Here is a 13,909-nt window from a genome sequence, read left to right as displayed (position 1 = left end):
CACTCATTGGCTGGCTGACATGCCCGGGAGCCACCGGTTTGAGCTTCAAGACATGCGTGTTTCACATTTGGACAAAAATAAATAAAAGCGCCTGCACTTGTAGGTAGCGAAAAATGCGCAACCTTTTAAAATTCGAATTCTTTGGGTTTGAATGGGGGCAGGGCAGGCTGGGAGCACACACAACCAGGGCAGACAGGTTAAGTGACCACCACGAGCAGGTCAAAGCATCACCTATGGGGACCAAGCACGAGACGAAGAGGCACACCTAGCATGCCTTGTCTGGTATCCATTCTAGCAGCCTATGGGGTTGCACTCTTACATCAATTTATTGCCTATGTGGGGCGTGCATATGCCTCCCTGCCAAGAAGCCAGCAAGAGGTGTTACTAGCCTACGGGGAGAGCCTCTTAGATCCATAAAGTAAGACTACCTTGTACATCCATAAGATAAGACTGCCACAAGTCAGATAACATATCTTCATGTTCGTGAAAACAAGGATGGGCAACCACAATGCACATACTCAATAACTCTTACAATGTTTCAAAATATTAAAAGGTAAGTATGTCTTTATTATTATTAACACTTACCTACAACTTCCAAAGTTATATTTCAAGTGTGTGTAGGCAGTTCTATACTGTCTTTAAGTAGCCAAGGATGAATGGACAGAAATAAGAGCCTCCGTATTGTGATACATGAAACTAGTTTAAGCATGCAGTAAGGCAAGGCAATGCTACTCTCACAGTTTTGAAGAGATGTCTGGACTAGATCCATATTTCTGCCATAGATTTGAGACCTTGAATTCCAACAATGGGCCAGATCCAGCAGTTGATCCAGAACAGGAGAGGATGGTAACCTTCTGGTCAGAGCCAAGACTACATCATGTGCCTTTGGGCTAGCGCAACCTCATCATCATCGACTCAGAGATCCAGGAAAGGGCTTTAATCTGCAATCTCATTGTCCGCAACCTCCAGCTTGAAGAAGAGTCTTGGAAGGACTTTGTAGGGGAATGTAATACAGGCTGCACCACAATCTAGGTGGCCCATGGCTGTTATGATCATGGATCTTTGCTGCAGCCACTTAAGAATACCTGAAGTTCAAGTACAACCTTTGAGACAATGTGAACGACCAGCATTAACACAGCAGAACAACAATTACATTGATCATCTTTTCAGTTCCTCAACCTTCAATTTCGCTTTGATGGCATTTTCTTGGGTGTTCGAAACCCAAGAAAACATGCTGCAACAAAATACACATTCCTACGTATGTAGCAAAGGAATCCAAATCAAATTTGCAGATGTGTAATCTGTACCATGCTTCCTAATCATTGCTCATGCACACCAACTTACCATTTAGAAGGCCCAATGCTCCAACACGCCTCCCCCAAACCATCATAAATGTATTTCAAGCTTCTTCACAGCCATGTAGATTCATTATCTTTCTAACCATTGCTACTTTCACAAGCCTCCTTTACCCTAAACATGGAGTGTCTGTTTTTCAACCCACTGAGAAACCATTCTGCCTTTGAAACAGTGATGTCCTGCAACCTGCATGGCATCCCCTTGAAGTGCCAAAGCACCCCTCACCTTCACACTAGAGATGGTTGCATAATTTTCTTGTGGACAACATTCTCACATACATGGTTCGGCTGCTGCATGTTTTACACTGCACTGCATGGTCTTTCGACGGAAATGAACATTCAATGCATGGATTTTCTGTGTGCTTCATGGTCTTTCAATGTAGCCTACCACTCCATGCATGGTTTTCCCTTGTTGAATTTCAACACAGAGTAAGCTGCCCTTATTTTCCATCCATTCAAACCTTGACTACAACCACTGCCTGTTATTTCTTCACTTTGCGGGGCTTCCTTGTGCCCCAGACTTCCATGCGGGAGGCAATACATCCACAGGGGGATCTGAAGACAAGGACTGCTCTTCCGTTAGGTGGGGCCATTCTTTTCAGTTCTGCTTCGAGCTCCTTGTGATCATGTCCAAGATCAACGCTACCGTCCTCATGTGAAAAGCTCGATGGGGATGGGGATGGGGATGGGGATGGCGATGACTGTAATGATGATGATGACAATGATTTTACACATCTCTCTGATTCAAGCTGGATGTCGAACTCCACAGCCTTCCTGAGCCCCCGGCATTTCGGGTTGTCACACTTCCTGGCTTTGTATTGGTAAAGCTCACAGCCTCCAATGACCAAGACAAACATGATGAGAGCTCCGGAGATGTAGGCGATGGGGGCCTGGTATACAACCTCCCCAAGGATGATGAAGGTGAGGGGCAGAATCTCAACCGCCTCTGTGCAGAAGTACTTGAAGTAGGGTGTGAATAGGAAGCCGCACGCCCCAAGGACCAGTACAAGGATGCCTATGTCTACTGCTGCTGCTGATGATTTGTCACATAAGGCTGGCAATGAGGAAGATGATGATGATGGGTGGCTGAGGGAAGTGTTGGGCTGCCTTTTATGACTAGATCTTGCAGTGTGTTTGGCTGAATCTGCCGCTGTCAAAGAGTTTGCCATGTTCCTGTATTGCTCAAACTCTTTGCAGAACTCTATTAAGCTCCGCAATCCACAACCATTGCTTGGATCCTTCAAACAGCGATACTAATCACAATGATTAACCCCAACTTTGATTTCATAACATTACCTTTCAATAAGATTGTGCACAGATTAAGGCCTCCTTACTCCTGAATCTCCTTAATTGAGTACCAATCAATCTCGTTAATCCTTAATTAGATTGCCTGCTCAATATACACAGATTGAGGTCTTCTCACCCCTGAGTCTCCCGAATCCACAAGCAACATTGACCTGGTTTGATGAGATGCTAGCACTCAAAAAAGAAAAAATAAATTCTGGTTAAGTTTTTGCTAATCTCGGATGATTAAGGAATCGAGCCCACAAACTATCTTCACCTGTATTATGCTGATCTGCAGATCAAGGTTTTGTTAATCCCTCTGATCATGCAACAAACTCACCTGGTCGTTGCTAATCTAGGGATTAAGATCTTGGAAATCTCTTAATCTTCCATGCCACAAACCTGCTAAGCCGATTCTTGCAAGAAACCCAAAAGACTGCCTGGGCTTCTGGCAATCTGAAAAACCAAATTTCGCCTGATTTTTGCGAAGCTACTAGCCGCTCAGAACCCACACCACGGACCTGGCTAATTATAGAGAACCCCTGGTATTATTTAATAAATTGAAAAAGTTTCTCTTTATGTAAGGTAAATGAAATACCTTAGTTATTGAGTGTTATTAAATAAATTGAGTGTTATTAAATAAATTGAAAAAGTTCCTAGCTTAGTTATTTGGTATTATTAATCAAATTTAAAAAGTTTAATGACAACAGCACGACCATACATTCTTGGTATTATCAATTGTCACAAAAAGAAAACATTTTTCCCCTATAAGTCAAAAGGAGTTCTTGGCCTGGTCTGTTCCCCTTTCAAAAACCTAAACATCAATCAATTTTATAACTATTTTTTCTTTTATTATTATTTATATGACTAAAACTCAAGCCATTGATTTCAAGTCTCTCTGATTTCAATGTTTTTTTTTTCAAACTTAGACTTGAAAAAAATACATGAAGGATTTATTTTTTTTTCTAGCACAAGAAGGAATTGAAAGAAAGCCACATACACTTGTTTGAAAATAACATTTTTTTCAATCGAAATAAGGAGCGATCTTTTACCTTGGCTGGTTTTCCCCACTTTTCCTTTGAAACCGCAACCGATTTTTATAACTCAAACTGTCAAAATCTTGAAAGCAAAAATTTCAACCAGTGTTTTTCAAATTTAGCATACATCTCTATATTATATAAAGGACGAGTTTCATGAAGATACCACGTGGCAAGAATTTCGAGATTCTGATATAGACTCCTACTTCTCCTTTCCCCCAAAAACAAGGAGGTGAAACACTCACATGAGAAGAGGATAAATAATAGCCACCCTTCTTCCAATGTAAAATTACTTGTCTTTGAGGGGGGGTACAAAATTGATGTTTTAAAGCCTAGCACGTCTTTTGACATTCACCCTAGTGCAACCTTCAAATTTGAGACTTAAAAGGATGTATTCTCGCAACCCAATAACATTGTGAGTTTCATGGAGTGTCCAAACTAGCTAGTCCGTAGTGGACCCTGATGACTCTTTAAATGACAATCCTTGAATTAAAAATGTTTATGCTTAATAAAGGATCTCAAGCTCATTTTCATCACCCAATCTTCAAGTGCAAAAGGACATTATGTGAATGCATGGCCTTTGTAAAGAAGCTGCAAATGTAGGCAAAGTCTACACTCTTGATAGTCCATCTCACATTCTAAACATTGACAATATGATGCAACACGATTTTCTTTGTGGTTACAAAGAAAACAATGGTGGAATTGGATCAACATGTATCATGATTTTGACCTATGGCATAATCAATTTTGATGATAATATGTTGCAAAATAACTGCACCCAAAAATTATAAGTTTGTTTATTACAAGCTCTCATCATGCCACTTCAAAGGAGTTTGATATTTTAATCGAAATCATTTGGTGTTGCTTTGTAAACTAGCACTTAGTAGGTGGAGTAGTAGGTGGAAACCCACATTATCCATAATGTCCTTTCTTGCTTGTGGTTACTATTGTAGAATGGCATATGTTATTGCAAGCATGGGATTCCAAACCTCAAGCAGAATAGCATATGCTAGTGCAAGCATGTGATAAATTGAGGTTACCCACATTCCAACCTCATGTAGTTTCTTCTAGATTTTTTTGCTAGGATACATGGATATTGCACCACTTGAATGCTCTTGATTCAACTATATGTGTACACCACAAACAAACCCATCTAAATAGCTCCATGAATTCAAGCTTCACCAAACTATTTTGTTATTCTTGTGTTGATGGAAATCCCAAAAATAACTTTATACAAGGAATTTTTACCAAATTTCAATATACAAGTGGCCTAGACCCACTTTTGAGCAAGTTGATTGCTCTTCTCTCTCTCTTTCTCTTGCTCTTTTTTATTTTTTCCCTTTAAAACAAAACAAAAACCATTTTGTTTGAACTAATTCTACTCTCCCCTCTTTTTTTTTAAAAAGGGCTCATTAACAAAACAAAATAGCTTTTTTCCAAAATTAATTCTCTCTCTCTCTCTCACTCTCTCTCTCTCTCCCCCTCTAACCCTCTATAACTCTCTCTACCTCACTCTCTCTCTCTCTAATTCTCTCTCTACCTCACTCTCTCTCATTCTACCTCAATCTCTCTCTCATTCTACCTCAATCGCTCGCTCTCTCTCTCTCTCTCTCTCTCTCTCTCTCTCTCTCTCTCTCTCTCTCTCTCTCTCTCTCTCTCTCTCTTAATTTCTTTCAATCTCTCTTACTCTGTCTAACTGTCTCTATTTCTCTCAGACTAAACTCTCTCTAACACTCTCTCTCTCTCTCTCTCTCTCTCTCTCTCTCTCTCTCTCTAACACACACTCTCTCTAGTTTTCTCTCTCTTTAACTCAATCTCGCTTACTCTCTTTAACTCTCTATTTCTCTCGAATCAACTCTCTCTCTCTCTCTCTCTCTCTCTCTCTCTCTCTCTCTCTCTCTCTCTATCTCTCTCTCTTTGTAGCTCTCTTTCTACCTCACTCTCACTCGTTCGCTCTCTCTAACTCTCTCAAGCTCTCTTACTCTCTCTAACTCTCTCCATGGTTTTGCTGCCAAAAATAAACAAAATTTGAATTCCCTTTTTAAAAGGCCACTTGATTAATTTTTAATCCAAAGATTAATGAACTGTAAAAAGAAAACCAAAAAGTGATTCCTCTCTTTGATTTGCTTGAGAGCCCACCAAAGCCGTCCATTATGGATTTTGAACATGCTGCCTACTTAGCAATTTTGAAATTAGGGATTTGAGCTCCTCGATTTGCTGATTCCATCCATGCATATGGATTTGGGAGAGGATTAAGATTCTTAAGGTGTTTTTTGGAAAGAAGAAGGGTGGTTTCACTTCAAAAAGAGTGGTTTTCTGCTCAAGGTTGATATTAAACCATAGCCCTTGATCAAAATCCTCGTCTAGTGGCTTAGAAATTTCCCATCAACCTTCCCAATCTTTGCCCATAAGTTCTTGATGCCATGCACAAGCATGCATAAATAATTTGTACAAACATTTGGCATGTGGCCAACAAAAATAACTCATAAAATAACTATGTGCACATTCACACATAAAATAACCTTGTGCACATTCGCACATTCCATTTATTATGCTGATTTTTGCACACATTAAATCAAGAATATTTTTTACGATTATTATGCATCAAAAATATGGTAGAATATATACTTATAACAATCAAAGTCTTCTTACCTTGACCACCATCATCAGAAATCTCAACTAAAGATGGCATCAATGCCTTTCAAAATGCTTCTTAATAGCTATTTGGTTTGTACAAGTAATAAGAAATGCTATTGATATTTCTTGATGTTATGCAATGTAGTGGACAGGGTAGGGCAAAGACAAGTCACTTCCCTTATCGAGATTGAAGCTCACTTGCATTTTGCAAAACTCACTAGGAGGAAATGCATGGACTACAATCATTGGCATGATGAGCCCCACTCAAATCTATGTTAAGCAGTCAAAAAATACACGCTTTTTGCCATTGAAGACAGAGAGGCCACCAATACTACTTGTTACAATTGTGACTTAATCTCTCTAATTACTATTGATTAGCCTTCAATCATTAAAAGGACACTAATGAAGAGTCACACCCTATCACATGGGTCATCACACCAAAGGACACGTCTATGCAAAAGGACACATCTATTGATCAAAGGACATAAATATTCATTCAAGAGTCACACCCTTTTGTTAGGGATGTGCCTCTTCATTTGTACCTATTGACGCCCTATTTAATAAGGCATTATGTCTTAATGCAACACTATAAGATTCCTCCCTCCGGGATTTGAGGTGTAAAGGTGTAAGAACCTCCCCTTCTGTTCTTGTAATTATTCCCCTCTCTGAAATAAAAGAAAGATCTTGTTTTACCCTGTTTTGGCCTAGAGAGAGAAAATGTCTAGAGAGAGATAATCTAAAATTGAGATATCTTTGGATATAAAAATCCTCCTAGTGTCTAAAATGGTTTCCCCTGAAACAGAAGTTCAAAATGAACTTTCTAATGTGCATTAGGAATTAATTGAAAATAGTATAAGGGACCTTAGCCTTAGGGTCTACATTTTCAAAAAATTTAGATTATGGTCCAATTAAGGTTCCAATGGGCCAATTGGATTAATCCAAGTGTTGGGATGAGATAAATCCAAAGAATAAAAGAAAATACCCAAAAATGAGTAAATGCTCACATAAGATGAAGAGTTGATTGAGTACAAGGTTTATTAGTTAGAAATTATGAGATATTTTGGAATAATGCTCACATAAGATGAAGAGTTGATTGAGTACAAGGTTTATTAGTTAGAAATTATGAGATATTACAAAAAAAAGAGATATTTTGGAATAATGATGCATTTTTGACACCTTGGTAGGAAAGGGGGACTCTTGAGGTAGGCGCCTCTTTCACATGTGTGGAAGGGTTTTTAATTCAAAAAAAATATGATATTTTTATCTCTCCTCTCTCCTGGATCAAATAAAAAAGAGAGCCAAACCGGTCCAAATCTTGTCCAAATTGAGTCAAACTGAACCTAAAAAATTCTAGAACCCAGTTGGACTTGGTTAGTGGCCTCCCTCACCTATGAATAGACCCTCATTCATTTGTAATAAAATATTGGAGCTATACTATGTCAGTATTATATTAAAATAATCATATTTTCTATTATCCTTTAATTTTTTCTCTCTCTTGGGAGCTTGGAGCTCTCTCTCTCTCTACAACAACTCTTGGAGTTGCTCTTCTCCTTTTGGTGGACCAATTGATTAGTCAGGGGCTTCAGTGCTAATAGAGAATCAAGCCAAACTTGGAGGTAAAACTAATTTTTATGGTTTTTTTCAATTTATCTCAATGACTTTCTTCTTCTCAACCCCTCTCAAGCTTGAGAAGGTTTCTAAATAATTGTTTTAATTCAAATCAAGCTTTCCCTTAAAGTCTTAATGCTTAATTAAGAGAAAGTTAATCTTTATGCTTATTTGTAATGCTTTCTTTAAGTAAATCTCTCTCTCTAAAAGAATAGCGCTAAATTCCTTGAAAAAGGATGCTTCTCACAATGATAGTCTCTTAATTCAAAGCTAAACTCTAGGCTTGTTAAGCTAGAGATTAAGAAAATGGTATTTTTATGATTTTGTGTTAACAAAATAATGGTTATTTCTTTTAGATTATTTATAAGTAGTTAAAAACTACTTTGATTGATTCTAAATGAGAAATAGATTATCCTATCAATTTGGAAAAGAGAAATAATGGAATGAGCTTAATCTAGTGGGATAATCATAATTAAGCTTATGATTATGGTTAAAATTATGATTTAAATTAATAGTTTGATTTTAAGCATAAAAGAGGAACTACTATCATAAATTCATTACAAGCTTTTATTCTTTAGAAAAAATTAAGAATTATCAGTAATAGCAGCGAAGCTATGGTAAAATTTTTAGAAAATAATACATATCTTATTTTTATACATAATGCTAAAGTAGTACTTCCTACCATATTCTAGGGTTGGACGTCCTATGCAAAAAGAATGATTTTCATCATATTCATGAGAAATAATTTTTTTTATAATTATGCATAATTAATTGATTATGAGAAAAGAGTAAATTTTGGTAAATTTATTTTTATACAAAAAGAGGAATTCCCATGATATTTGAGATCCAAGTAATTAAATGGTAAAAGAGGAATTTTGGTAAATTTATTTTTATGCAAAAAGAGAAATTTTTGGTAAATTTATTTTTATGCAAAAAGAGGAATTCCCATGATATTTGAGATCCAAGTAATTAAATGATAAAAGAGGGATTTTTGGCATAATTCAAATTATGAGTATTTATCAAAAGTGGAATTTTGAGCATTATTAATTTTATTAAAAAATATGGGTAGAATTGATTTTTGTAAATCCCATGAATCTTTTACTCAAAAGAAGAATATTGAATATATTTCACTTGAGAAATTTGAGAAAGAATATGAAAATATCCATCGAGAAAAAGTACCTTTAACTAGGCTAAGCAATTGGCAGAAACTTAGAAAAGTCCTATCGGTATCAAAAGTAGAAAACGGTACTAAATGTGAATGCGATGTGTGTGGATGTGGATAAAAAGTAGAAAACGGTACTAAATGTGAATGCGATGTGTGTGGATGTGGATGTGATAAGATGTGGTTGAGATGTGATGTGATGTAAATGGATGTGGATGTGGATGTGGATGTGATGAGATGTGAATAAGATGTAATGATATGTGAAAGGATGTGATGTAAATGGATGTGAATGAGATGTGATGTGATAGATATGCATGTGAATGAATGTGGGATGTGAATGGGTGTGATGGATGTGAATGGATGTGATGAGATGTGAGTGGATGGGGTAAGATGTGGTGAGATGTGAATGTGATGTAATGAGATGTGAATGGATGTGATGTGATGTGGATCTGGTTAGATATGAATGGATGAGATATGATGTGGATGGATGAGATGTGATATGATATGGACTTGGGTAGATGTGAATGGATGTGAAGTAATGTCAATAGATGTGAACGTAATGTGATGATATGTGGATGTGATGTGGATCTGAATGAATGTAGAGGGATGTGATGTGATATGAATGGATGAGATGCAATGTGAATATGTTGTGATGTGATGTGATGAGGATAGATGTGATAAGATGTAATATGATGTGATTGGATGAGAATGGATGAGATGCAATGTGGATATGTTGTGATGTGATGTGATGAGGATAGATGTGATAAGATGTAATATGATGTGATTGGATGAGAATGGATGAAGGATGATGGGAATACATATAACTGGATGTGGAATAAGCAATGTGAATTGATGTAGAAGAATGTGGAATAATGAGAAATGATGTGGAAAGATGAGAGTTCATTAGAAATTGTATTTATGAAACCTATTTTCAAATGATTGTTTTATGTCAAGAATGCTAGGGAAGCATTTTGACCATCTGTGAATGAGGTCATGGAGACCTAAGTGATAAAGTTGCAACAACTGAAGGAGAGTCAATGGAGGACGTCTCGTGTAGCAAGGTCGGCCGAGGTCTTGACCAGCCTCACTTCGATTTAAATGGTGAGCTTCCGGTATGGTGGATGAGGGACCAAGGAAGCGGCCTATGAGTGAAGTGCTAGGTGACCCTGCGAAGGAGCCTAGAGGGTGCTGACCATATGGTGCTCGAGCTTTGGGTAGCCAGAAGATACCCACGCGTGCGTCGGGGAAAAAAAATGGAACAAGGTGTTAGAGTTATTTTCTGAACTCGGGCATGGATCTGGTTGATCGTCCTTGCTGATCTTCAACGGAGAGTCCATCTGGATTTTCTTATGTGATCATATTGCCGGGTTCTATGAGCTAGGAACTATTGAAAAGGCCCCTGACTGAACAGGTGTGGTGAGCGTTCTGGTTGCCAATGATGCCATAGGTACACCGATGAAGGAATGATTAGAAATTAAAATTCAAGCTAGATATTTTGGAGGATTATGATCAGTGATACTATGGTTTCATTAAAAGATTGTTTTAAAGACAGTTGAATCTGTGAAACAGGCAATTTCATATTGGGTGTGTAAGTGGTGTGACTATCTTGAAGTTTGCGTCAGCTAGGGGGCCTGGGAACTCTTTTCCCTGGTACCCGGGGCAAAACATAACCAAATTTCTGAATGGATCCTATCATTACAATGGTTGGGCGGTAACCCATGGGATTGGATGGGGTTAGGCTGGACTGATGGACCCCTAAAATGAGACTCAATTTTGTTAAGTTACAATAGTTGAAGTAAATCCCGGATAACCCTTGTTCTATGGAAAAGAATCAACGGATGTGCCTCTTGTTGAGGAAAAAAGCGTTGGACTCTATGATCTAAGTGCAAGACTCTTCCTTGATCTGACCATGAGACTTACGGGTTCGGTCAGATCAGTTTGGTTAGTGATGACCTTGACTACGTTAGAATAAAATATCTTGGAGGAATCGCCTGCTAGGTGAGGGAAGTTTTTCCAGGTTTGGTTTTGGAAGAACGGAGGGAATAGTCTCTTGTCCGAATATCCGTGGGTGAGGCCCCGAGTGAGAGGTTCTGCCCTGCGCAAGAAGTGCTACTTCCGCTCTGCTGCTAGCACCCCGGAATTCATTGCACGGAGGGGACAGGGATCTTTCAAACACAACATAGCTTTCCACTCTTTGCCTCATGTTTACTCAATTATTTAAGCATTAAGATATTTTAATCATGTTTAATTAAGCTAAAAGTTTAATAGTGGTATCAGAAGCAAACAAACTCCAACCTATAGGATGTACACGGCCAATCCCTAACCCTAAAAATCAACTAGTCATAACCCTAAAATTACCCTTAGCAAGGGATATATGGAAGAACTAGAGATAATGCCCCTTTTAATTTTGCCCAAATGCCCAATTTTCCTCCAATATGCAATAAGCCCTATTCACAACAAAAAAAAACAAAAAAACCATGGAAGGCTCTCATGATACCCAAGAACATTAAACTTGTCTAAAATGCTGATAGCTTCTCTCTCTACCATTTCCATGCCTCGTATGTTGCAGTCGTCCCTTCCAGGCTAAATTATCATGTATGAAGAGTTGCCACCCTCTAGTTCGAATAGCCACAACTTTGGCCACATTTATAAAAAAAGAGGTGGGGGAGATGGCCTAGCTGCAAGGGCTCTTGCCCTACACCCATGGCCAGCTAACGTGCCACCTATAAAATGACTAACACATTAAAAATAAATAAATTAATTAAAAAAAGGCCTAGCCCATTACCAACCAGTCGACCCTTGTATTAGGTCGTAGCAATTTGCAAACCAAAAAAGAAAAAGAGATTGGCCAGCCCCGCCAACCTTGTATAAAACTAGTGAACACACAAAAATTTTTTTAAAAAAGATGATTGTAATAGCATGTCGTCAACAACTCCGTGAGAGAAAAACCGGCACATGCAATATTTTTTTATTAAAAAATGGGAGATCCATGCATACAAAAGAGACACCTTTGCAGCATACAGAAGAGACACCTTTGCAGCAGTAGTTTTCCTCTTATCTACAAGTCCTCTCCTGACGGTTCAAATCTTTCTGCAAGATATCATGAAGCAAATATTTATCAAGTGTGTTCGTTTCAGCATTTTGTGCCTGTAACATCTCCACACAGTGCCATAGCATCAAAGTACACAACACAACATGGACGTTCCATGTTAGAGAAAACCACAATTCATGATCTTATGAGTACCACATGCTTTAGGTGTGCAAATAGGAATTTATTGTTTGTAATCTACCCTTTCCACTTTCTAGTATGCCTTTGCTTCACCCACCTGTTGTGGTTCTCTCCAACTTGTAATCTACCCTCTCTAGTTCACAGTATGCCTATGCTTCACCCACCTAGTGATGGTTCTGATGACTAGTGCTCAAAGCCATCAGCACACACAACTCCCAGCGCTTCAACTTGCAGAGTCTTCATCTCAACCTACTACTATGGAGGACTATACCCACCAACTTGGCAATCTAGCTCTAGCAAATTGGCAACAACAAGCTTTGCAAAGCAAAGATGCAGTAACAGTTACAATAGTAACATACTGAGGACATCTACATAGTATGTGTTAGCTTTAAGAGAATGGGAAATATTGAAATTAAGGACATCTATTTCTCTTTTATGTATAGTATGAAGTATATGGACATTGATATTTCATTTTTCATGAAAAGTTTTATGCAATATCTATCTTTATACAATTTTAGAACCAGAGATACTTAGTGCTCTCCTTGAGATAATAAAATATAGTGAATATATTGATGCACATGCTGATAACCTCTTTTTAAAATGTCATGGGGAATAATAACAAGACACCTATTGATATCTCTAATAACAATTTTAGAACCAGAGATGCTTATTGCTCTCCTTGAGATGATAAAATATAGTGAATATATTGATGCACATGTTGATAACCTCTTTTTAAAATTTCATGGGCAATAATAACAAGACATCTATCTCTAACTTATCAAACTAGCTTAAATATACAAGTCCATCCACTTAAAAACTAGTAATGGAGAGGTGATGATAACAACTAGTAATGGAGAGATGATGATCGAAGGTTGATGGTTGGAGATCAGTAGTAGCAGTGGTGGGGACACACATGCGGTGGCATCAGGTACTACTGACCTATCAAACTAGCATAAAAATTATATGAAATACAAGTCCATCCACTTAACAACTAGTATGCAAGGCCCATCTATCTTTAAGCTATCAAACTAGGGCCATCTATGTTTAACCTGTCAAACTAGCTTAAACGTATATGAGAGGACTATACAAGTCCATCCACTTAACAACTATTATGTGATGGAGAGATGATGATCAAGGGTTGATGGTTGGAGATGGGTGGAACTGAACACACATGTGGTGGCATCATGTACTACTATTGAATGGAAGTGCAACAAGGACCACCCAACATCACATGCAATCATGGCAATCCAACTCTAGAAAATTGCCAACAAGCTTTGCAAAGCAGAGATGCAGCAATAGTTCCAATAGCAACTTCAAGAGTCCATGGCCACATTGGCTTCTCAGATATCCAGCAATTGCAGACAGATTACCATTCTCATACTAGTTCTGTACCAACAGTCGACACTACAGCATTAGTACTAGACAACATTCCTCCCAAACTGGAAGATGATGATCTTTACTTGTGCAGTGTGTTGAAAGATTTTGCATTTGGTAGACAGTCATGGTTGGCAATAGTGATGTATTTTTGCAAGCTACTTTAACTAGCGTAGTTATAAATCATACTAATAAACACAATATCATTTGTAATTACATTATT

General features: G+C 38.0%; 1 protein-coding gene across 2 annotated transcripts; it reads right to left on the bottom strand.

Annotated features, from left to right (window-relative positions):
* Window positions 1-542: 542 nt before the first annotated feature.
* On the bottom strand, window positions 543-3,190 carry LOC147629085 (uncharacterized). 2 transcript variants are annotated; one of them, XM_086812333.1, is made up of 2 exons: window positions 1,180-3,190; window positions 543-1,085 (listed from the first exon to the last, which is right to left on the bottom strand). In XM_086812333.1, the coding sequence occupies exon 1, from the start codon at window positions 2,522-2,524 to the stop codon at window positions 1,838-1,840; it is 687 nt and encodes a 228-aa protein (XP_086668459.1). In that variant the 5' UTR covers window positions 2,525-3,190; the 3' UTR covers window positions 543-1,085; window positions 1,180-1,837. The 2 variants fall into 2 exon arrangements, with proteins under 2 accessions (XP_086668459.1, XP_086668458.1); XM_086812332.1 differs by having other exon boundaries at window positions 1,345-3,190.
* Window positions 3,191-13,909: the final 10,719 nt, after the last annotated feature.

This window comes from Cibotium barometz, chromosome 18 (assembly GCF_041138505.1).
Source record: "Cibotium barometz isolate CiBa-2024 chromosome 18, ASM4113850v1, whole genome shotgun sequence".
Classification (NCBI taxonomy): Eukaryota; Viridiplantae; Streptophyta; class Polypodiopsida; order Cyatheales; family Cibotiaceae; genus Cibotium; species Cibotium barometz.
Note: the sequence above shows the minus strand (reverse complement) of the source record. Positions and strands in the feature narration are given on the sequence as shown.

Coding starts and splice junctions, on each gene's coding strand:
- LOC147629085 (XM_086812333.1), bottom strand. CDS start 2,524: ATGGCAAACTCTTTGACAGCGGCAGATTCAGCCAAACACACTGCAAGA.